The sequence below is a fragment of the Callorhinus ursinus genome, unplaced genomic scaffold, assembly GCF_003265705.2.
Source record: "Callorhinus ursinus isolate GAN/ISIS: 27379988/994484 unplaced genomic scaffold, GSC_fseal_2.0 scaffold30, whole genome shotgun sequence".
In the NCBI taxonomy this organism is placed as follows: Eukaryota; Metazoa; Chordata; class Mammalia; order Carnivora; family Otariidae; genus Callorhinus; species Callorhinus ursinus.
The window spans coordinates 16,853,875-16,877,723 of NW_027397092.1; the positions used below are offsets into that span (position 1 = coordinate 16,853,875).

At 45.0% G+C, this 23,849-nt stretch overlaps 4 protein-coding genes and 1 long non-coding RNA gene across 9 annotated transcripts in view; 3 read left to right on the forward strand and 2 right to left on the reverse strand.

The window, feature by feature from the left end:
- Positions 1 to 3,218, forward strand: part of LOC141370287 (uncharacterized) — a 17,468-nt gene extending 14,250 nt beyond the window's left edge. Inside the window, exon 4 of the long non-coding RNA XR_012374197.1 lies at positions 3,097 to 3,218. This is a non-coding gene — a long non-coding RNA (uncharacterized lncRNA). The remainder of the gene's footprint in view (positions 1 to 3,096) is intronic.
- On the reverse strand, positions 2,624 to 7,796 carry GDF9 (growth differentiation factor 9). Of its 3 annotated transcripts, none has more exons than XM_025860938.2 (3): positions 7,127 to 7,796; positions 5,334 to 5,529; positions 2,624 to 3,960 (listed from the first exon to the last, which is right to left on the reverse strand). In XM_025860938.2, the coding sequence occupies exons 1-3, from the start codon at positions 7,166 to 7,168 to the stop codon at positions 2,996 to 2,998; spliced, it is 1,203 nt and encodes a 400-aa protein (XP_025716723.1). In that variant the 5' UTR covers positions 7,169 to 7,796; the 3' UTR covers positions 2,624 to 2,995. The 3 variants fall into 3 exon arrangements, with proteins under 3 accessions (XP_025716723.1, XP_025716724.1, XP_025716722.1); XM_025860939.2 differs by having other exon boundaries at positions 7,004 to 7,795; XM_025860937.2 differs by having other exon boundaries at positions 5,334 to 7,754.
- Positions 7,797 to 7,905: 109 nt separating this feature from the next.
- UQCRQ (ubiquinol-cytochrome c reductase complex III subunit VII) lies at positions 7,906 to 9,205 on the forward strand. The gene is made up of 3 exons (XM_025860940.2): positions 7,906 to 8,018; positions 8,188 to 8,364; positions 8,997 to 9,205. The coding sequence occupies exons 2-3, from the start codon at positions 8,211 to 8,213 to the stop codon at positions 9,089 to 9,091; spliced, it is 249 nt and encodes an 82-aa protein (XP_025716725.1). The 5' UTR covers positions 7,906 to 8,018; positions 8,188 to 8,210; the 3' UTR covers positions 9,092 to 9,205.
- Positions 9,206 to 14,494: 5,289 nt separating this feature from the next.
- Positions 14,495 to 15,575, forward strand: LEAP2 (liver enriched antimicrobial peptide 2). Its single transcript, XM_025860941.2, has 3 exons — positions 14,495 to 14,629; positions 14,812 to 14,951; positions 15,438 to 15,575. Exons 1-3 carry the CDS (start codon positions 14,573 to 14,575, stop codon positions 15,472 to 15,474), a joined length of 234 nt encoding a protein of 77 aa, XP_025716726.1. The 5' UTR covers positions 14,495 to 14,572; the 3' UTR covers positions 15,475 to 15,575.
- Positions 15,576 to 16,339: 764 nt separating this feature from the next.
- Positions 16,340 to 23,849, reverse strand: part of AFF4 (ALF transcription elongation factor 4) — an 88,507-nt gene continuing 80,997 nt past the window's right edge. For all 3 annotated transcript variants that reach the window (XM_073878666.1, XM_025860935.2, XM_025860936.2), the window contains one exon: positions 16,340 to 22,143. In XM_073878666.1, the coding sequence (XP_073734767.1) occupies positions 22,016 to 22,143 (128 nt within the window). In that variant the 3' untranslated portion in view covers positions 16,340 to 22,015. The remainder of the gene's footprint in view (positions 22,144 to 23,849) is intronic.

Consider the following 23,849-nt stretch of genomic DNA (forward strand, 5'->3'; position numbering starts at 1 on the left):
CGACTGCCTTTGGCTCAGGTCACGATCCAGGAGTCCCTGGATCGAGTCCCGCATCAGGCTCCCTGCTCGGCGGAGAGTCTGCTTCTCCCTCTGACCCTCCCCCGTCTCGTGTGCTCTCTCTCTCTCATTCTCTCTGTCTCAAATAAAAAAAAAAAAAAATGTTTTGGGGACTAACATCCTCTAACAGAATAAGTATTTTAATTTCACTTATCATTTTATAACTTACAATCCTAAAGTTACAAATTAAAATTGGTTACTTAAAATTTTGATATCAAGTTCTGAGCATTTTTCTTTTATCAATATGTAACCATGAACACTTCCTTTACCCCACATTTCCCCCACAGACTGTCTAAACTGAGCTCTAAACCAAGTCCAGTGGCTTCTGCCCTTGAACCTGGTTAGTTCAATACACCAAGTATTCAATTTAACACAGGATTTGATTTAAACAGATAAGGAGCAGGAAACTCACAGCTGAAGGTAAAACCAGCTCTTGACATGCCCCATTGTTCCTTGGCATAATAAAGCACCCATCCCATTAGGTGACCTCCTATCTCATCTGAACTAAATACCAAAGCTGAATGCATCTCTTTAAGGCACATGTAGCCTCATCCTTGAATTTCCAGATTTCAATCACCGTTGTCCTTTCTCATTTCTCTTCTTAAGTGTCAGTTTTTCTAAGAGTAACCAAAGAAAAACAGGTTTCATTTGGAGGAGGCAGTTGGGAGACTAGTAGTATATCCTCCTCTGTCGTGCAGAAGAGTCTTTGAAACTTAAATTTAGAAGATTTATCATCCCTTAATATTAACACTGTCCTATGCATGAAGAAACTAGATTAACAAGTAAAGCTTAAAAAACCCAAAATAACAGGGAAGCCAAACTTACAGTTCTTCATGCTATCACTACACAATTGTAGGATCTAAATACTATACACAAGTCAACTTTAGAAGTTACCTGTAAAGATGAACTTTTTCTAATTTTGGCATTGACCCTAATCCTTAACTTCCATCAGAACAACTCCTTTTCTTTTTTCCTAAACCTTCAGATTGCAGACCACCATATCCATACTCAACCACAGAACTAGGCCATGAAAAAAGGAAAGCAAATTCCTGTTTTGGGGGAGAAAATTTCAGTTTAGTTGGAATTATGAGTACATTAACTTGATACATATTTCATGTGGTCCATTTGAAAACGGCTGTCTTTAAGAGAGACTTACCTTCAAGTAAGTTCTATTGCACATCACCACGGTTATTCATGCCCTTTCCAGGCCAGTTATTTTTTTACCCTGAAGAATGACAGAAGACTAGACAAAACCCTTGAAACACCATCTCTTAGACTAGCACCCTCATTTACAACAGAATAAGGCCTCCTTCAGGTTAGACAACAAGATGGCAAAGTTACTTGGAAACTGGGCCACCTAAAACTTCTCCCTTTGTTACAGTTTCATTTTTTTTTTTTTTTAAGATTTTATTTGACAGAGAGAAAGACAGGGGGAGAGAGAGCGAGCATAAGCAGGGGGAGCAGCAGAGGGAAAGGGAGAAGCAGGCTTTCTGCTGAGCAGGAAGCCCGACACGGAACTCGAACCCAGGGCCCTGGGATCCCGACCTGAGCCGAAGGCAGACGCTTAATGACTGAGGCACCCAGACACCTCCAGGCTCATTTTTCTTAAAAATGTTTTTGGAGCGGCTAGAAGAGCATTTCTGTCAGTATGTGCAGGCTTGTGACCTGTATGCAAGATAGCATCACACCAGGAAAAAACTGAAAAGGAAATTAAGAATTCTATTCTCAGGGGGCGCCTGGATGGCTCATTTGGAAGAGCAAGAGAGTCTACATCTCGCAGTTCTGAGTTCAAGCCCCATGTTGGGTGAAGAGTTTACTCAAGTAAATAAAACTAAGAAAAAAAAATGAAAAGTACATCTCACATTTAGGAGTTACTTTGGTTTGTAGATTAGGGTGTTAGAAACGTTGAAACAGGCATCCCTACATTGGTCCTAACCCTGTACCTCTAGGGCTCTCCCAAGGTAGGATTTATTGAAAACTCACATATAAGTCCTGATATCCAAACCAGGCTTGTTCTGTAATGTAACCTAATCACTGCCAGGTTCATTTAACGGCAACACTCCCAAAACCACCTGGAAAAAATTTGTGGGGGCAGAGTGATGGGAGCTGAGGGAAATCTGCAAAAACAAACAAAAATGAAAAGAGGAAAAAATGTTCCCTGACTTCCTTCCATAGGGTCAGAGGTTTTAAATACATAAAGGAGAAAATATTCTAAAAATCTTGAACACTGCATTTTCTTGTCAAAATCTGCAAGGCAATTTCCGTTAGATAAAAGGGACAAATGTTATACCGTTTGATGTGAGTCACCCTATTTATACAGGCCACCTGAAGAGCTGAATTAGCATACGGTGCTCCCATCACACTGATACAGCAGGCATAGGTTATGTGCTTCCAGTCCCAGTAAATGTCCTTCACCAGGTTTTAGGTAGAAAAGCTAACTTCTCTTAACTAAAAAGTTAAGCCAAGACTAGCTTATAGATTATACTACTTCTCTCTCCCCAAAGACCATTTAAGAGCAATCCTTTAAAAAAAAAAACCACACACACACACGGTAAATTTATGCCACTAGAGGGATTTATTCTTCCATTAGATAAAACTATAGCACTCAGAACTGTATTTAGAGCTGCAATTCCATCCAAGATTTATGTTAAGATTTTTTTCTTACATGAATAACCAGACTCCCAACGAAAAGAAAAAAATCGCTCAGGAAAAAAAGTTTGAAGCCCTCCAAAATAATTTCATTTACATTTGAAAATAAAAGAGGCAGATGTTACCACTTTACACTGATGGATGTCACAGAATCTACACAGGCACCTCCTTACACAACACATACCCCATTATAGCCATTCGGCACAGAGCTCTCCCTTGAAGGCACAGAGAGGCACACAGTATTTCCTTTGCTGAAGAGGCTCAAGGTTTTAGTTTAGAGAACCCTACATTAACGACAGGTGCACTTAGTGGCTATCATGTCTTCATATTCTTTGTAAGCAATTGAGCCATCGGGTTCAATGGTCAAAACACTGAGAGGGCTGTATTTAGCAGGTACACACGACGGTCTTGGCACTGAGGAGTCGAGCTTCTCGTGGATGATGTTCTGCACCATGGTGTGAACTGGCGAGCCGTACCGATGTCCAACTGCCCTTGGACAGTCCCCTTTACAGTATCGAGGGTTGTATCTGGGCGGGGCCACGATCCAGTTGTCCCACTTCAGCTGGCTGAAGCTTAGCCTGAAGTCATGGAGCTCACACTCGTGTTGGGGAAAAAGAAACTGTTTGAAGTATTCACTCAGATTCAAAGAAGCTGGAACCAGAGGCTTGTTCAATGCCAAGCTGACGGTTTCCTGACCTCTCCGGTGACGAGGAAATCTTACACCCTCAGCCGACCCTTCTCCCTTGGGGCAGACAGACAGACCCCTGTTGTGGTCAGCACTCTGTGAAGGCCTCCGTTTATAGCGAAGGGAACACCACCCGTGATAAGCCTGAGCGCTTGTGTCATTCAGATATAAAAGCAGTGAAGGGGGCACCTGGAGGGTCACGTTAAATGGCCTGTCCTGAGCTGAAGGATCCTGCCCCTGGTCTCTCGAGCAGGTAAAATCCACAGACATGTGAATACTTTTCTTGTTGGAGGCCACTAGAGGCCGAAGAAGAGTGGTCACATCAACTTCAAACCATGTGTATGTCTTTTTCAAGTCAAACTGTAAGTTAAAGGTAAATGAGGACGGAGCTCTATGGGGGGTCCTGCTAGAAGACTCGGGCTCTTTGATCACCAGGTTGCACACACATTTAACAGCAGAGGGAAAAGAAATGGAGTTGCTGAAAGTGTATAGCAAGACTGACTTCAATAAGTTTTCAACGGCAGTAACACGATCCAGGTTAAACAGCAGGTCCACTGATGGAACGGATCCTGAGAAGAAAAACAACCCACCGGTAGTGCTTTAATACAAAAACATAATAGCAAGTCAAATCAAGGCATTTATCCTTCATAATGCGTTTTCTCCCTTCTCCTTCCCCACTTCCTCCAGCCTTAAAAAGGGTGGGGGGTGGGTTTAGAGAAAATACTGGGGATAGATACCATAATTAACTGCCAGTGACTACAACTGGCTATTTTATCACCAAAAATTCTGAACAGCTCTGGTGGTGAATAAAAACAACGGAGAATCATTACATTTCCCAATCTCTAGTTTCCCAATCTCAGTAAATGACTCCAAACATAGAAGCTAGTAAATACTATTTTTCCTCTTAGGAAAGTCTCTGGAGAGATAACTGTAATAAACACACTTACCAGCCTTATTAAAGACTTTCTAAGCCCTAATGAACAGAATAAAGAACTTAATGGCCTAATTTGGAACACTTGAGATTGATAACAAATGGAAGCTTTAAAACCAATCTCATAAAATAGGACCTCAAGGAAGAAGGAAAGGTTTTAAACAGTCACAGCTGGGGGCGCCTGGGAGGCTCAGTCGTTAAGCGTCTGCCTCCGGCTCAGGTCATGATCCCAGGGTCCTGAGCCCCGCATCGGGCTCCCTGCTCAGCGAAGAGCCTGCTTCTCCTTCTCCCTCACTTGTGTGCCCTCTCTCGCTGTGTCTCTCTCTATCAAATAAATAAAATCTTTAAGAAGAAAAAAATAAACAGCCACAGCTGACCCATTGGGTTAGAACGGTTTTGGTCGTGAGCTAGTGAATCTAGGTTTTTTGTTTTGTTTTTTTAAAGCACCGCTCCTTTCTCTCACACACACAGGACTCCAAGGTGCTGGGTCAGATTGATGACTAACACTTTGTTCTTGGGAGGACCTACTGTTCCAAATGCTGTCTTCAGTCTGCCTCTCACAGAAAGCAACAAACAAGGGGAAAACATCCTATTTAACACAATATACCAGTAGCTAGGAGACGTTTCAGACACATTTCCAGGTCAGCATGAATAGAATGGGAATAATAAGCAAACAGAGGTCAAAATACCAGGTTTCCAGTCTTGATTTTGTGACTTTGGACAAGATGCTGACCTCCAGCAACACTCTGCTCAGTCTTTAGAGCCATTAAGTCTCTTGCAGCTCTGAAGTTTCACCCTATGAGCCCACGTTAATCCATGATGGCATTAGAAAGAAACAGTAAGGTCAAGAACCGGATTTGTTTCACTATGGATACTGAGTATCATGCAAAATAAAAAGTAATTCAAAGAGCAAGGCCCAGCTCCATTCTGTAACTGAAACACAGACAAGTCTATCAGCTTCCCACCACCCATTAACCCTTGGGGCAGACGGACAGATCTGCTCCTACATACCTGTTGCCTGGTCCCCAGGAGCCTGCTTGTGCTGGGCGTAGGATGTGAAGAGCCGAACAGTGTTGTAGAGAGGACTTCTGTTGGATTTAGGGATCCCCTCCTTGGTAGCATATGCCTTATAGAGCCTCTTCATGTAGCGCAAAGCTCTGGAGTCTGGCTGCAGCCTGGGGCTGCCACCTTGCCCACCATACAGAACCTTGAAAAGAGGAGAAAGGAAGCCAGATCTGTCTCTTCCATCTAGAGGCCGCAGCAAAGACCAAGGCTCAGCCTCAGATTGCAACTCAGCACCAGCTGCAATTTGAGGTTCTCCTCTAGAAGCCTGAGAACCAAGGCTAATAGGAAAACACAGCCAGGAAGAGCAGAAACACCAAAGGAAGAAGTTGCTGAGAAGTGCCATGGCCTCAAAGAACTAGCAAGGGATACATTTCCCCCTACCAGTCTTCTTGCTAAAAGCCCGGAAGAGCCTAGGTCAATCTCTTAAATAAACTTTAGGTGCGTGGGTAGGCTACGGTCACTTCTGTAATCAGACCTCAAGGATGCCTAGCTGAAGATAATTTTTATCAGCTGTGCATCAAACCGCTGATAACGTCCTATTTACCCAATTTGTCATTAGATATAGATGCATCTGGTTATTTAGGTTTCCCCTCCTTTTTCCCTTCTCCCTTTTAAAGAGGCATTTATTTAAAACCTCTTAGGTTATTGTTATGCCAATGGACTAGTTATGCAAGCTGAAAGGCCAAGAGAATTGAGAAATGATCTTAAAACCACCCATTTTTTTGAGATTAGGATTCTTAAAACGTTCCTTAGGTGCTTGCTGAAACTTCCAAAGCACGTGGGAAAGCTATTCAGGATGATAGGAAGATCTGTTGATACTCGGTGTATTGGATTCACTCTTCCTCTCCCTTCATCCTCGTCACCGCTCCTACTTCCAGGTGCTTTGAATAATTACTTACTGCATGTTGATTTGGAGAGTGAGAAAAAGTCACAATTGGCATTGAAATTCCAGAGAGCAGGGAACTGTTGGGTTGCCCAGTTCTCAGGGAGCTTCCTATGGAATATGTACTTGGAATACTGAAGTATGCCTTAGAAAGGACATCACCTTTAACCTTGACTCATTTTTATTTATTTTAAAATATTTCGTTTATTTATTTGACAGAGAGAGACACAGCGAGAGAGGGAACACAAGCAGGGGGAGTGGGAGAGGCTGAAGCAGGCTTCCTGCTGAGCGGGAAGCCCCATGGAGGGCTCGATGGAGGGCTCCATCCCAGGACCTTGGGATCCTGACCCGAGCTGAAGGCAGACGCCTTACGACTGAGCCACCCAGGCGCCCCTACTCATTTTTAAATATAATATCTTGAACCTTTGGTCTGCACATTCATCTATACATATTTTGGTCGAAAGGTTTGGAGATGTTTGCAGGGTTTGTTTGTTTAATTACTTTAATTTTAATTTTTAATTTAACTTGCTAGGGTGTTTTTGTTCTTGGTATAAGGGCTTAAGTTCTTGGAGCTGAGACAAAGGCTAGAAAGGATGTGTTAGGAAAACGAGACAAAGGTGCGCCATGAAAGCCTGAAATGAGTGCATCTCCAGTGCGCCCGCGAACAGACCACGCTGATAGGAAGTCAACCCACACTCCTGGTACGAGATTCAGAAAGCAGTCGGTGCAGTACCTAGGTTGATGAAACCGAGGCATGCTTGCAAATTTTAAGTTCATTGCCTGCCAAGACTCCCCGGCCCCTGGCTAGGAGGCAGGGTTCCATAAAACACACGCCAACTGCTGAACGACAGCTTACTCCAGCATCACATATGGCCGGCAATATCCACGAACAAAACATTTACAGACGCTCTGCTTCAGGCAGAAAGGCCAGGCCAGCAGCATCCTTCCGTAGAAAGTGCTTTCGGAAACGCCGAGGACGCCCGCGGGGCCGTGGAGAAGCGTGGGCGGCGGGCCCTCCCCGGCTGCGCAGCCCGCCCCCGGCCAGACCTGGGTGGGAGGTGGTGGCAAGCCCGCGGCTGCGGAGGTGGCCTCGTCCCTCCTACCGCCACCCCCGGCCGGTTATCATCTGTCTGCCCATTCCTTGGGGACTCCTCCTGGGGCGCAACTTGAGGAAGCCTTTTTATTCTACCCGGGGACAGTCACAGTCTAAGCCCCGCCCGCGGATTCTCGGACCGCGGCGGCCGAGAGAAGCCCCGAGAGGCACGTCCCTGATCCTGGTCCCGGGGTCGCTGATGTTCTGAGAAGAACCGACCCCTTTAGCGCCCGGAGCGGGGCGGGGAAGGCCGCATGCGGCGGCCCCTCCTCCGGCCCCCGGGCGCTCTCCACAGGCCCTCGACGCCGGCTGGCCCTTCTCTACACCGCTCTGCGCCCCTCGGCGCGGGCCGCTCCCTGCGGTGACAGGAGGCTGAGGGGTGCCGTGAAGGCCTCGCGCGGCGCTCCCCCGCCGCCCCGGCCGCAGCGCCCGTCGGGGCCGGGAGTCGCGCGCTCGGCCCCGCCCTCAGGCGGGCCACCACCCCCACCCCGGCCAGGGCACTTCCCCGCAGAAGGGGGAGCAACGGCGCCTCCCCCTGGAGACGGCCGGAGAATGGTATTCCCCGGAAGTGACTGCACGGCCTCCTGGACCGGCGTCCAAACCTAGCGGAAGTGACGGACGGAGGCCGGTGGTTCCCGGGACTGCGGAGGGCGAGGTGAGCCCCCGCGCGGGAGTGGGGTCCGGTCGCGCGGTCGTGGGGGTCCCTGGGAGGGTGGGGCGCCGCCTGGGTCGGGAAGGATGAGGAGCTCCGGGGAGGGCGTCTTGGGTCGGGGGCGGCGCGTCCCGGGACTGAGGCAAGCGCCCGTCCACCCTCGGTCTTGCAGGCGCCGCCGCCGCCGCCAGCGCCATGGGCCGCGAGTTTGGGAATCTCGTCCGGATGCGGCATGTGATCACCTACAGCTTGTCGCCCTTCGAGCAGCGCGCCTTCCCGCACTACTTCAGCAAGGGCATCCCCAACGTGCTGCGCCGCGCGCGCGCGTGCGCGCTTCGCGTCGTGCCCCGTGAGTGCCTTGGCCCGGGTTGGGGGGCCGGACTCCCGTCCGACGCTGAGCGACAGCGGGCCCCCTCAGGGAGCTCCCTCTACTTGCCGCACACACGTGGTCTCGTGCTTCAGTGTTCCTGAAGGCCCTTGCGCTGGTGTGCCTTCCCCATCTCCCAGGGGGGGCAAACTGAGGCACAAGCGACCGGCCCAAGGTCACTTGTGTGATTGCAGCGTCTCCCTGCGAGGCCATCTTTACCCACTTGGTAGCGGTGAAGTGTGCAGCAGATAGTGATGACAGTGGCTCCGCACGGTGAATTGGCAAAAAAACCAAAAACCCACGCAAGTGTGCGCTGGTGTTAAATGGTGAAGTATGTGTTACTGAATTATGTCTCACTGACCTCTAACATTTAAAAAAAACGTGCAGCTGGGCAGAGAGAGGGAAGGTTTGGTGACAGACTTTCCTGGGATGGCCCTTCCTTTTGGTCACCTGCGAAATGGGTGTAGGATGTAACCTTCCTTGATCGTCTGGTTTAAAAGGGGCTTCTTGGAAACTAGAGACAGTAGGGCAGAGCCTGCAGGGAGTCAGAAAAGACTGGGACCCTGGGGTCTTCCGTGGGCTCGATCCTGAACTCTCACTTTTGATTTTTAAAGCGTTTGTAGCGTTTTATCTTGTCTACACATGGGGGACCCAGGAGTTTGAGAAATCCAAGAGGAAGAATCCAGCTGCCTATGAAAATGACAAATGAGCCATTCATCTGGATAGTGGTTCCCAGTGTCTGAAGGATCCTTCTCTGGGAGAGGAGTCTACCCTGTAAGGTCTTGAAGGCTTGCAAGATGTAATAAACTTCTTATGGACTGCACTGTTGTGATTTTGTGTTTTTGTGAGCAAGTCCTTGGTGTGGCTGCTGATGCTCACGTTCATGAACTCCCCTTCCTAGCGTGAGTCCTGAACAGTTTGGCTAGTCTGCGAGTTCGGTGAAGGATCTGGGCTCAGTGCTCGTTCTGTAATCTACAAGAAATTAGTGGCAGTTACTCCTGCAGCTGATGAGTGGTGGGTGGCGTGAACTGTGGGGTTGGTTCCTCCCATAATAAGATCTGGTAACTATATTATAATTAGTATATGTCAGGTATTTAACCCTTTACACAAATAAGTACTTGTAAACTGCAGAACTATCTTTGAATTAAGGAGTAGTATTGTGTTCATTTTGCAGATGAGGACCCAGGAGCACAGTGAGAGTAATTTGACCAAAATGACACAGCTAATGAGTGGTGGAGTCTGGCACTAAAGGTTTTGCTCTTAAAGCTTTCCTAGACTGCCTTTCCACCCTAAGACAGGCCTTCCTTAGCCTGAGGGGAAGGAAGTCAGCTATAAAAGGGGGGCGGTGAGGTCACCCCTTGGCCTGCAGAGCTAAACTGCCTGTGTCTGTACCAGCCTGCCAATGGTGGGCTTTAATCACATACGGCCCATAATGCTTAAAATCATTACTCCCTGGCCCTTTGTTGAAAAGTTTGCCCGTTTTAGAGCCTTTGAATTATCTTTTTAGTAGAAAGGTACCCTTTTTCCTTCACCAGGAGATGGGTTGAGGTAGGTGTTGGTAGTGTCATGCTTCTGGTTCCCTGCTCCATTTCCAGAAACTTCCTCACTTCCGAGGACACGTGCTGCTTGTCTAGAGCAGCAGCTTGCACAGTGTAGTTCAGCTTCTGGCTGTATTTTTTTTTTTTTTCTTATTCTAATGATTATTCTTGTCTGTTAGGAACTGAAGTTAAAATACTTCAAAACAAACAAAAAAATGGTAATATAAATTGTGTTGATTGGGAGGCAGGATGAAGAACCTCTGAGTCTGGTGAACTTAGGCCCATACCCTTTAACCTGTGGTGCTTCACTGTATGATAGAAGAAAGAAACCTGCGTTCCTGAGCTTTGACCTCTTCGTTGCTAAGATGATGTGTTAATACAAAACCACAGGGTTGTGGTAATGGTGGAATGAGTGATCTGTAGGAGGCTGGCAAGCTTAACAAAGGACACCTGTACGATGGAAACTCCTGCCTCACCCAACATGGTGGAGCCCAGTGTTCCTGGGCTCTTCGTCTATATTTGTTCCGAGGGTTTGCTGCATGTTTGGGGCATAGACTGTTGAGAATTTGATGAAGCTGTGGACCTGAAGATGGAAACGCACCACCCATCCTTCACACCACATACTTTTTCCTTTTTTTAAGATTTTATTTGAGAGAGAGCATGAGGGGGTGAGGAGGGTCAGAGGGAGAAGCAGACTCCCCGCTGAGCAGGGAGTCCTGATGCGGGGCTCGATCCTGGGACCCCGGGATCATGACCTGAGCCGAAGGCAGACGCTTAACTGACTGCATAGTTTCAACAGGTTCGGGCACCAGGGGAGAGCCAGTGCCTTGACAGGCCATTCATCGGTCTCTCCCTCTGACTAGCCCCGAACTTCGGGGAGATGGCTACCCTCTTCCATCTTCCTGGCTTCATTTTACCCCAAGACTTTGTTTCTTCCTGGTTCCTTGACTTCTTTGGAGATAACAGCACAAAAGCAAATGTACCCTTTCTCAGCTCTGACCAGGCACCGGGTCTGGTCTGCATCATTTTTATCCCAGGAGTGCTCTGAGAAGACCCTGCTGTAGGGGCGCCTGGGTGGCTCAGTCAGTTAGGCGGCTGCCTTCGGCTCAGGTCATGATCCCCGGGTCCTGGGATCGAGCCCCGCATCGGGCGCCCTGCTCGGCGGGGAGCCTGCTCCTCCCTCTCCCTCTGCCTGCCTCTCTGCCTACTTGTTCTCTCTCTGTATCTCTGCCAAATAAATAAATAAAATCTTTAAAAAAAAAAAAAAGACGACCCTGCTGTAAGCAAGCCCTTTCACCTGCTGAGCTTCTGCCTTTGAAGAAAATTATGAAAGTCTGCCGTCAGCCTGTCTCACCAAAGGGCTGACTTCTCTAAGCTGGGGGGCACGGAGCCCTGTGTAGCAGGGTGCTGAGGTAGGTGGGGGGCTGGAACGTGGTGAGCTGTATAGCTCGGTGCTCCTGTAAGTGATAGGGGATCTGGGATGATTTTAGGGGCCATTCTATCTGCCGAAATCCACAAAGAAAAGAAAAACGGGTGAAGTCTCTCAAGGAAGAAAGGGACCACTGCTGCGGGCCCCACTGCCTGTAACCATCCACGTGGAGCCTCCAGCCCTGGGTGTGGCATTTCATCTGCTTCCGGGGCACAGCCACTTACTCACTCGGCCCTTCTCCTCAGCAGGGCCCTGCCCCGACCAGGGCTTTTATCTCTGCGCTGTACAGTGTGGCAAAGTGAACTCCGGTTTGCCAACCAAGTCCCGGCGATACAGGCCTATCTAGTGCCAGGTCCAGCCAGCAGAAAAGCAAATACACTTTGACCCTGGAAGTTTTACCTGGAACTTTTCCATTTCAGAGTCTTTCATTTTTTATTAGGCACGTCCTGCTCAGGGACAGCAAACTCTCCAGTTACTGCCGAGCCTTCATGGTCTCCTCTCCCCCTGGAATGTGTTTCAAACTGCTCGTGTAGCTACACCCTTTCTCCCATTTCCTTCTGCGCACTTAGGGGCAGAAAGTCCCTGGGACTTGAAGTAGAGTTACCAAGCTAGAAGCTGTCAAACAAGCTTCTCATTTTCTTCCTGTAAATTAATCATTTGAACCCCCAAATGTCAGTGGCTGAGAAGCCTCAGCTCTACTCCCATCTCGTTGGGAGAACAAGAGACTAAAGCTCTAAGGGAAAAGGCTGGCCTGTGGTCAGTTAACCTAGACCCCCTGCTCCTGCCTCCCGGCCAGGCGTTCTCTTTATGGCTGAAATTAGTAAAGGCTGCTTAGACCTTTCTGCTGGAGGAAGGCGTATGTAGTTGTGTGTTTACTCATTCAGCAAAATACTTGGCTGTAGAAAACTCACGAATTTTTTAAATTTATTAATTTCAGGAATAGGATTTCACAACTATTCAAGGGCTGTGGGATGGCTGTGGACAACTGTTGTCACCTCAGCTAATGTCTGGATGCCGCTTCGCTTTTAAAAACTGATTTTTGCTCAGTTGATTCAAAACAAAGAGGTAATGTAGACATGTTGAAATACTTTTCCTGAGATGCCTGGGTGGGTGGCTCAGATGCTTAAGCGTCTGCCTTCGGCTCAGGTCATGGTCCCAGGGTCCTGGGATCGAGCCCCGCATCGGGCTCCCTGCTCTGCGGGGAGCCTGCTTCTCCCCCTGCCTCTAAGAACAGCAACAACAACAAAAAGAAATATTTGTCCTAACAGTGGTTCCTTCCATGGGCAGTAACTAATAGGTTTTTTCTTCTGGGAGGAGGGGTGGCATACAAGGTAGAGGCTCAAACCCCAAAGGCTTCTGCAGTGTTGTCCCATTCATGATGATGAATGGTACATTTTCCCCCCTAGGCACACTGGAGCCTCAGGCCCTTTCCTTGGCTGGGGTACTGGCTATATATTAAATTAACACAAAGGCTAATTTGATTTTGCTTGGGGTACAGGAAGGCAGATATGGAGAATTAGGAGAAAGTACCCATGTTTGGAACTAGAAGTTTCCAAATCCCATTTGGCATATCCCTCTCTTAAGAGCAGGCTGGCACTGAGGCCACACCAGACCCAACTGTCTCTAGGACATCACGTTGTTCAGTCTCTCGCTTATCTAATCGGGTTTGTGTTCTTACCCAATGTTCACTAGGTCATCACATAGTTTCTTCCCCACCCCACAAAGGTTCCTAGTTAAGCCCCTACGTGGGGTGATTCAACATCCAAGCTCAGGGGTAAAAAGCGAAGGAGCAGCTGAGTAGTCTGCTTCTCCATGTTCCTGACATGCACGCAGTGGTGTCTCCCTCTGGGCTTGGCTCCATGGTCCTTAATGGACCAGAACCAGGACAGACAGCTCTGTGGAGTCACACCCCCCTCTTGCCCTGTCCCAGTCCCTAGGCCCACCTCACCACCGTCTTCTCCCTTGACGAGAGGATTGGCAACCATCCCGTTCCACCTTCAGCTGTACCTCATCTCCTCCGCTTTACCTTGTGGAACAGGCAGGCTCAAACCAAATATCCGACCTCTGACAATGGTAAGGGCCTTGGGAAGAGGTATCAGCCACGTTTTTACGGAGACACCAGTCAGAGAAATAATCTTGTTACCTTTGTCTTGTTGGCTCATCCTTCCCAGTCATAGGAAGATCTGAAGTCCTATAAATCCTACTCAAAAGTTACACCTTTCCCCCAAATCATTTAATGAGTACCCATAACACCTCACGACTTAGGTACATGCCCTTTCTTGTTCTAGCAACCTGCAGCAGTTCTGCTTAAGCTGATCAATGTTTTGGGCTTTAGCGATACCTCAGCCCTAGGCCTGCTCCCCTGAGGCTGCTGGAAGGCTCTGCCCCGCAGAGGGACCCAGTCTACTATGGCGAGGAAAGCCCAGAATTCAAGGATTGCAGTGTGATTTGTCACCATCGTCAAGCAATCCCACTGATTCAGGAGCCCCTACTAACTCCTGATTCACATTTTTTAAAAACAAAACAAAAAAACCTATACTCATTGATTCAATTCACCCACAGTTCAGGGAAGTCCCACATCAGTCTTGATTGCCTTTCCTTTGGGAGAAGGCAGGTAGGCCAGACTCTGAACTTGCCACAGCTGGGTCCGTTCTTCTAGGGAGATGATCTGGAGCAGGTAACTGGGAGGGCAGGCCATCTATACAAAAGGGGGATCTGGGGCACTCTTAGATCACACCTGCTGAAGAACCTCCCACAGAAGGGAGGTAAGGGCCTTATCCAATTGCCTGTAATGCAATAGATTGGTGCCTCTTTCCCAGACAAGGCTGAGAGGGGTCAACGCAAAGGCCTCATGAGACTTCTATTTTGATTACAGTGATCTCACTGAGCTATTTTGGAATCAAAGTGTGGCTAGGTGCCTGGTTTCCCTCAGTGGCTTCACGTGGCTTTCAAAGGGAAGGAGGGGGTGGTGCTGACTTTTGGCAAAAGGGTCCAAGCCAGCAACATAAAAGTCCAGGTGAGGGATCAGTAAATACAACGTGCCTGAAAGGCAGGCCTTGAGCACATTCCTCTGGTAGACATTAACTTATTAAATTGACCCTGACTGCAAATACAAACTTTGCCCCATCTCACCTGGCAACCATAAAAGAGGTGACTTTCAGTCTATAAAAGCCAGTGGGAACCGTTGCTGGGTCCCAGGCTCCAACCACCTCCCTCCGGCAAGATGTGGCACCTCAAACTCTTTGCAGTGCTCATGATCTGCTTGCTGCTGCTGAACCAGGTAGGAAGTGCCTGTGTGGGCGTTGTACTGGTGGGAAAATCACAAGCAGAACTTGAGAATGGGACTCAGCCCTGAGGAAGGGTCCCTCTGCTCTCGAGTCTACAGCGTCCTGGGGGTGATTCTCCCCAGGTGTGCAGAAGGGGGTCAACGGTTCCATACCTGAGGTTGTCTCTGCCCTACAGGTAGATGGCTCCCCCATACTGCAACTGAGTTCAACAAAGAGAAGGTCCCGGAGAATGACCCCGTTTTGGAGAGGGGTCTCCCTCAGGCCCATTGGATCCTCTTGCCGGGACGATTCTGAGTGCATCACGATGTTGTGCAGGTATTCCACAAACTTGAGAGCAGGGCCGAGGCAAGATCAGCACACACACTTACCTAAGAATAAAAGTGGAATAGGCGATTGCCTGGGCTGTAGCCCAGAGCTCCCTGGAGAATCCCTCAGGATTCAAGAACCAAGAACAGCTCCACACAGGTACCACGAAAGAGTGGTGCCTTTGCTTTCTGCAGTTTACCCTGAGGTTGGATAGAAAAGCAGAGGAAGGAAATGCGCAAGAGGTGGCTGGCTCTGGGCACTGCTAGACCTTTGTCTTAAAAACCACCTTTTCTGGGGCGCCTGGGTGGCTCAGCTCATGATCCCGGGGTCCTGGGATCGAGCCCTGCATCGGGCTCCTTGCTACACTGGGAGCCTGCTTCTCCCTCTGAAGCTCCCCCTGCTTGTGTTCCCTCTCTCGTTTTCTCTCTGTCAAATAAATAAATGAAATCCTAAATAAATTATAAAAAAAAAACACCACCTTTTCTTTTCCTTTAGAAAAAGACGCTGTTCCCTGAGTGTGGCCCAGGAATGATGTACTAATCAGGAGAAAAGAGGACAGCGCTCCCCTACAACAATGCTCTGTTCTCTGCGATACTGATTAACTGCATTTTGGCTGGAGACACTTAAGTGAAGCAGTCTTGTATTTTTAATATTTAAAGACAGATGTATGCTTTAAACTGGTCTCTGTTTCTTCTTAGAATGTTATGTAGATAAGCATTACTAAACTTGTCAGTTTAGAGTTTATTTTTCTATGTATATTATTAAATGTCTCAAAATTTTCGCAGTCTGGAATTCAAGCTTTTCAGGGCTTGAAAAGGATTCATTTTGTATGCTACAGAAAAAACCCCAGCATTGCCCAATAGCAGACTTCTCAATCTGCAAACTGCAGTGAAAGTGAACACTTAAGAAACAAAGAACACGATGAGAGGCTGAAAGACGAAGGTTTCCTAATAGCCACGTGATCACCCTTGGCAAGTTCACGAGCTGTGGCCCTGGATCCTGGCCCTTCACTCGGTGTCAGGACTCTTCAGTGAGGTGTCAGAGATGGGCAGTGCTGGCATTTGCGACCTGATGATGTGCCCAAGTTTGTCGAGGACTGAACAGAAAGCAGAATTGGAAGAAGAATCTAGTTTAATAAAACAATAAAAGCCCAAGCCCCCAAGAACAGCAGAAAAGACTTCTTTTGAGATTTTTGCTGGAGCAGGGCAAACTGTGATCTATGCAAAAGGACGCATGGCCAGCAAGTTCAGAATTTCTGTAATCAGGAAATGAGAGCTGGACTGGGGGTCCAGACTTTTCAGGTAGAGTAGCAGTGGGCACTCAGGTACAAAGCAGAAATTACACTGAAAAGGCAAAGTAAGAGTTGAAGAAGTTTAAAGAGCACAGTGTTTATAAACTTTAATACAGAAAATCTATTTGATATTTATTAAACTTAGTTTCTCCAGCTATGGTTTGGCATTATACAAAGCATCTTAATGACACAGTAGAGTTAAAAAGATCTTTACAAATTGAAATGTGATACCCTTGTCTCCAAATATTTTAATTGCCATAAATTTGTTTAAAAATACACATTAAACGCATGTTTGACACTCTAAACTTTCTATAATCTCAATACCACAAAATACATATAATATACTATACAGATGTGGAAAAATCTAGTTAGTATATAATACTTTGCTCACCATTAACAGCTTTATTATGTGAAATGCACATACTTAGAAATCCTAGCTTTTGAGCCCCAAAGTACCTCTGAAATTTTAATGTATTGCAACAAATAAAAATCACAGTATATAATTGAAATTTTGGTTGAAAATGTCAGATGCCTAAATATTTTGGATAAAAGAAATGTAAAACAAAGATTTGGATCATGTACAAAAACAAAGGCATCCTAACAGACACTAACAGTACCTTTCTGCAAAATCAACAAGGCTTTTAATTTATCAGTGGCATTACTTCCCCTCCAAAACCCTCCCCAAATATCAAACCGTTATTCACCTAATAGTTTTAATTTCAAATAAGATAAAAGGATTCAATAAATATATAAGCATTTCCATCCTCCATATACAAAATTTCTTAAAACCATTCAAAACGGAGGCTAGATAGAAATTTTCATAACCGTGCTAACCAACCTCACATCTGGTCCTCCCAAGTAGTGCCTTTTTAGGCATTGCCAATTGGGCCAGCTCTGGTGGTGAGCCCCGCCCGCCCCACCCCACCCGCAGTACTGTTGAACGCTCATGTCAATGATTTGCCAGGTGTGTGAATGTGCATAAAGTTATAAAATGGGGACACTTCTTGAACAGCAACAACAAACTCAACAGTATGGATAACCATGGCAGAGATTTGAAAGGCAGCATTTCCAAACAGATATTTTCCAGAGAGGAACAATAGCAGGTAGAAAATTCCAGTGGTTAAAAGCTGAAAAGAAACCCCACGTGGAAGCGGGAACAGGTCAAAAACTACAGATTACTAGAATTTCTGGGTGGGAACTTTTCTTCCCCATGCTCATTCAGAGAGCTTTTTTGTTTCTTTTTTAAGAACGGCAATTTATGCTTAGCTGAGCAATGGTGGCACGGAGAGGTCAATGCTGACATTCCTAAAGTCAACTTCATTACAGAATGACAACCTTGGGCTGCTATTTTAGGATACTTAAACATCCAGAAGACTCGGTTTAGACTTAACTGTAATGCCTTATTCTGTGACCAGATTCCATCAAAAGGAAGCGATTAAGATATTTTTCCATTGCTTTTCTAGAGACGGTGACTTCTTTTTAATGAACCATGTGGTTCCAATGAAGAGAATCAGCATGTGCTTTACCTACTGGTAGTAACTTACTTCCTGTCACTTGTCAGCTTGGTTCTAAGGTCTAGAGGTCTAAACTGAATCTCTCCATTATGGAGTATGTGAAAGAGAAGCACGTAAAGAACATGACCAACTTGGTCTCTTCCTCTACATACTCGAAATCAGTTGATACTTAGCTCTCTTCTCTTTATTTTACACAATAGCAACCTTAGATGTGCAGTGTTATTACTGGAAAAAAGTCTACCTCTCCAACACGTTAATATGTGAAATCAAAATGAAATCTGTGCTCCACATAATTAGGGAGTATGGGTGATAGGAGTCTACATGGATGTGAAATGCTTTGCTTCCCAATTTAATTAGCTTAAAGAAAAAAAAAAGATCATCACAATCTGCCTAAAACAGTCATTCCCATTGGATGTTCCTGGGACCCAGAGGCAAACTCCTATAATTCCAAATACATAATGAGGCCATTTTATTCAATTAGCAACTGGAAAATTAAAATCCTTCCCACCCTGTAAGAGCCCTATTATACTACAGAAGGGCTCAAATATATTTTAAAAGTTAATTTACTACAAATCATAGTAATTAAGCTTTAACAATCTAAAAGGAATACACATTGCACCCCTGAACATTAATATTCAAGGTGTCAACAAGAAAGTGTCTTAGATCAATTTAATAAATAATGTGGAAATAGTTGCACTAAGCTAAAATACTAAACACACACATTTTTGACAAACTAATTTCATGTTTTCATACATACATACATATATATAAAGTGTGTATGTGTACATAATTTTAAAATCCAAAGCTGCATACCCTCACACCTAGAAGAGTGCACAGTGTACCTCCCCTCTACACAACTAGGCATCACTGACTGGAGCGACCACTGGCTGCCCTTAAACTCCAGAGCGCTGCCAGCCTCCAGAACCAGAACTTTCATTTAGAACAGGTGCCTTCTGTAGGCTCTTGCTTCACAATGCAAGCTCACTCAATGAAGAGAAGTTCCCAAAGTTTCTGTCATTAAATACAAAATGATGCTTGTCTGATTTAGCTGATTAAACCTTTCTTTAATAAAAAGAAACAAACAACAATTAAAAACAACAACAACAGTGAATCTAATAAAGCCACAAGTGAATGCAAAGTGCGGCCCAGATGCCTATGGACCCAGCAGTGGGAGAGCTAGCCAGAGCACGGGCATGTGTGGGCACGTGCACACATTACTCTACACTGCTTGTGCACTGGAGAATTAAATCGTGATGGTCAACCTTCTCCACTCTTCAGCAACTATAGCTGAAGATTTATCTGGAGTACTCATTGCTTATAAAGTTAGTTCTTGGCTACTTGCTCAGGAAAAGGTGGCACTGAGGCAAGAAACAGGCTGAATGCTCCCCAGCCAGACCGGACCCGGGCTGGATTGTGGCAGGTGAATCACTTGGAGGTGAGAGCTCCCCACAGCCCAGCCCAGGCCGGGCAAAACCACCACGTGACAACTTCATCCACTGTTCACCGGCTGCCTGTGAAGAGGCCGGGGCTGTAGGCTGCTGCCTTCTGGCATACAATGTGGTCTTAAAAAGCAGTCAACAGAGTGATTTTTTTTTTTTAAAGAGTTGCTATTTCTATAATTAACTATATATTAAGTACAAGTCTCAGACGAAGTCAGTTTTTAGCCACTTGTCAAATTCAGTTTTAAATGGTTAGAGAACACTGAAGACACCTATTGAGGAAGGAGGAATGGTGGCATATAAAGGGAGTCCAAAGTATGTGCTGGAGCAGATGAAGACACAGACAACTTTTGAGGAGATGGACACAGAAGAAAGGGAGTGTGTGTTTCCACAGACTATGACACTGAAAATTCAATTATTTAGGACAGGATTTTGATCCATTGCCCATTACCACCTGGTGGGAAAATCCCTGCCCACACTGAAAAGCTTGAAAAATTCATTTCCAAAGAATTAACACAGTTTCAGAGAGAGAATTAACTTAGAACAGCACCATAAAACATGCAGGAAACTATGTTTTCACAAAATACCAGTGTGACCCCAGAAACACTCCTGCTGCCTTTCAGGACACACAAGAGATCAGAATGCACTGGAACTCAGAGGTGCCCTACGGGCTGCCGCTGCTGAAAGATTTATCCACTTCTAAGACTTCCCTGCCAAGTAAGGAATCAGAGTAACAGCACTCAGAGGACAGGACACACCTGTACTCGATGAACAGGGGCAAGTGTCTTACCGAGTAACTACCCTAGTCACTGAGAAGTTGTCCTCTAAAGGAAAACTGTTCCTAAAACATGGGATAACATACTAATAAGATTAAGTTAGAAAGATTTCAGAGGCAATTTCTCCAAGAGAAAAAGATTAAATTCAGCATAATTTCTAGATTCCAATCCCCAGCGACATGCAAAAACCACCTGAGGTACAGAACAGTTCAAAAGCTCTGTAGATATGAAGCCACAGGACAATGAAGGTTCACTAGCTTCAGGAATAAGCATAAAAAAGGCTCAAATAGAGGATTCACTGCACCACTGGGCTTGGGGAGATTTTCTATCCTTTCTTTCCCACTTCAAACCTTAGCCATCATCTATAAATAGCAGGGCAATCCTTTTTTCTGATTGGATGAATTCATTTTCGGAATGGGGAGAATGACAATTTTTCTGGAGCAGCCATTACCCAGTTAGACTAAGTCATGTACCAAAGCGTTAGCTTTTCTGAAATAAATTCATCTTTATGTGACCCTAAAGGAAGATTAAAAAAGAAAGAGAATTTAACATGACTACTGCCAAAGACCAGCCACACTGGGTGATCTGGTCCTAGTGTAAAACTTCATCTGTAAACAATCCATAGAGTTCTCATTCAAAGGTAAGATTTAAGGCACACCAGACATGATAGGGGCATGACAGAGGGTACATTTCTCACCTTTGACTCCGATATGCACCTTACAGGGAAAGGTACTTTGATATACAACTCTTACAGAGCTGGCTTAAGCTCTACCCTTGCTCCCCTTCCCTTCCCACGAGGGCTAACATTGAACCAAATTAGGTACTTTTCTAGTGTGGATTTTCTGATCCCATCAGAAACATAAATCATTGATGAGGGCCTTCATAATACAAAGGGAGTCAGTACAAGACAAGTTTAAAAGGAGAACTTCATCTCTACCTCAGGCATTATAACCTTAAATTGTATAGCAAAAGCGCCCACAGCGAAGCTCCAGCCCATTCCTGCGTTAGTCACTGCACGCTCCCGTGAGCGCATCACAATCTAGTGTGGCAAAAACATTTTACAAATAAGAATTCTGAAGAGAGATTTAACCCTTCAAACATCATCACTGAAAGAGATATAGGCAGCAACCCTCAGGAGGTGGATCATCCTTTGTTCCACAGTAACTTACTGTTTTCAATTAACCGTCAAATTATTAGCAACAAAAAAAGAACACATGGTTTTGATAAAATCCATTAAGTTCAAGATTGTCCTTTTATGAAACCCTTCACATGATACCCTTCTCCTAGAAAGTTTGCCTGCCCTCCTTTGTAATGCATTAAATGCAAGCTACAGTCACCTTGTGATTGCTATAGTGTTAACACACATTCACAGTTCCTGAAATAATGCATACCGAATCAGACACATTTCATCTTCTATCTGTAGAATGCCATCTTCTCATATTTAAATGATTTTTCATGTGTAGAAGAATATCCTTAATACTAAGCATAAATTCTGCAATAAAATTGTAGTTAAGATTTAAAATAATATCAGGTAGCAGGTATAGAACACGTCCATATTTTAGATGAACCAACTCTTACTCTTAGAAGAGCTACCACAAAAAGACATTAGGTAACAAAGCTCCCCAAGTATATAAATAAAAAATGCCTACCTTAAATTTACGCTAAATGTTCAACAGAGTAAATTTATAGGCAGAAATAACTAAGTTTTAAACTAGCCCCAATCTGGGAACTTAAAAAAAATTAAAATAAATAGAATTTCAACTGATTAGTTATGAACTGCAATTGGAATTTCAATCTTATTACAGATCACTGAAACCGTCTTATCAATGTGCTGCAGATTTAAAAACATTTAAATAACTCTTCATATTGGGAATATTAAAGGGGTCAACTGACATCATGGCTTTGGGTTATAAATAACAACAACACATGAACCAGGGAGGAGAAAACCATTCCTCATTCTTAGTGTCGACTAGGTGTCATGTTATGGCAGTTTTCCTTCGTGATGTGACACAGTGTTGTGGAGAAAATCAGAGGCAACGAGGATGTGTTCAGTTCAAGATACCAGCTTGGCGTCCTGGCGAAGCCAATGCAGTCCCTGCCGGGTGTATCGAACTAGGTCTGTCATGATGCTCGCATTAAAGATGAGAGGGCCCATCACTTTATCCAGTTCAGCAAAGAATTCTAGGAAACCAAAACCAGTCATTAAATGATATACACATTCTCCTGAAACATTGCTTTAAGAGTTTTAAGCCAGATTATAAAACAGTAGTCAAACGAAGTCAAAAAAAACACTCCCTCCTGCACTACAATGAGGAGCATCCATGTTTTAGAACAAACCATCCCATAGTCTATCTTTCAAGTTCTATTATTTTCCCTAAGTCATGAAACGCTTCAAACAGACTGTATGGTTAGGAATTAAGTGTTATACATAAAAGTAGAATTCCACTGAAGGAAATTATCAATTACCAGTATGCAGTACACATGACTAAAATGGAGACAATGTACTACATTGTACTATTACTCAAAAACAGTCTCTGTAAGAAGCAAGTGATACAAAAAGTTCCTTGCACTGTTCCCCATAAGAGCTCCTGTGAGGTTAGAACTATTACTCAAAAACAGTCTCTGTGTACTGTCTGTGTAAGAAGCAAGTGATACAAAAAGTTCCTTGCACTGGTCCCCATAAGAGCTCCTGTGAGGTTAGACATTTATGACAAACTTTCTGCTGTAATCATATGCCATGCAACACTGATAAATTATCCCATGTTTTAGACAGTATAGTTTAAAAATGCAAAGGATGGAAATGAAAGGATTCTTCCTATGTGAACAAATAAAGGCTGATCTGCACGTGAGGTGGGTGCAGAGAGGAGGAAGGAACGACAGTGTCCTAACATTTGATCCCGATGCAATTTGGGAGGAGAGAGGGATGTAGGTCTCAGACAGAAAGGGGAGTTTTTATACACAAAGAGAAAAAGGGGTCATTCTCATGATAAACACCTAGGCCTACTCAAATAATTCAAGAAACAATCAAAGAGAAGAGGAGAAAAGGTTCTTTTTTATAGAATTCCAGATAATAAATGCAGGTACAATATCAAAATAGAAAATTCCTGTCCCCCTGCCCTTTTTAAAAGTAGGCTCCAATGTGGGACTTGGGACTCATGACCCTGAGATCATGACCTGAGCAGAGATCAAGAGCCACTTAACCTACTGAGAAACCCAGGAGCCCTGAAACTTCCTATTTCCTAGTGGAATAATGGATGTAAGTAATGACCATCAATGGGTGCTAAAACCTAAGTTAAAGTTTAACAGGGAAGCTTACATCAAACTGAGTCAGGCTGAAACCACTTGAATTCTATCAATGGTCAAATCAAATATCACTAAACAAGAGATAACCATTAATTAAATGCCTCAATAATATCACATAATAGGAATCTAGAGCACGACCTATGAAATGTTATTTAAAATAATGAACTTGAATCTAATCAAGTCTCAAAATGTAACTATGAGTATGAAGGAAGTAAGGAGGACAGGGGAGCAAGCTAAACGATAAGAGGAAGGAATCCGTCAAATCCATAATAGGACTCATTTCCTCCTCAACATAAATGGCACAGTGCCCCACCCTCCAAAACACCAAAAACTGGAAGAAGGAGACAGACTTCGAACACAGATAAAGGAATGTTTGGATCCTGTTAAAAACAAACAGTAAAGAAAAAAAAAGGCATATTTGTAACAACAGTAAAATTGGATGATAGACCTGACACAAAGGAATTACTGTTAATTTTGGTGGTTATGTTAACGGCACGAAAATCATGTTCTTGAAAAATCCTTGTCACCCAAAGATGCATACACCTAAGTATGTTCAGGGGAAATGCTTAAATACTCCAGAGGGG

Bases quoted from the DNA above. Each gene is read 5' to 3' on its own strand.
- GDF9 (XM_025860937.2), bottom strand. From the start codon at position 5,730: ATGGCACTTCTCAGCAACTTCTTCCTTTGGTGTTTCTGCTCTTCCTGG. The intron at 3,961-5,333 runs GTATGTAGGAGC...TTTTCTTCTCAG, and splicing joins TCCTGGGGACCAGGCAACAG to GATCCGTTCCATCAGTGGAC.
- UQCRQ (XM_025860940.2), top strand. From the start codon at position 8,211: ATGGGCCGCGAGTTTGGGAATCTCGTCCGGATGCGGCATGTGATCACC. The intron at 8,365-8,996 runs GTGAGTGCCTTG...TGATTTTTAAAG, and splicing joins CGCGCTTCGCGTCGTGCCCC to CGTTTGTAGCGTTTTATCTT.
- LEAP2 (XM_025860941.2), top strand. From the start codon at position 14,573: ATGTGGCACCTCAAACTCTTTGCAGTGCTCATGATCTGCTTGCTGCTG. The intron at 14,630-14,811 runs GTAGGAAGTGCC...TCTGCCCTACAG, and splicing joins GCTTGCTGCTGCTGAACCAG to GTAGATGGCTCCCCCATACT. The intron at 14,952-15,437 runs GTATTCCACAAA...CTTTTCCTTTAG, and splicing joins TGCATCACGATGTTGTGCAG to AAAAAGACGCTGTTCCCTGA.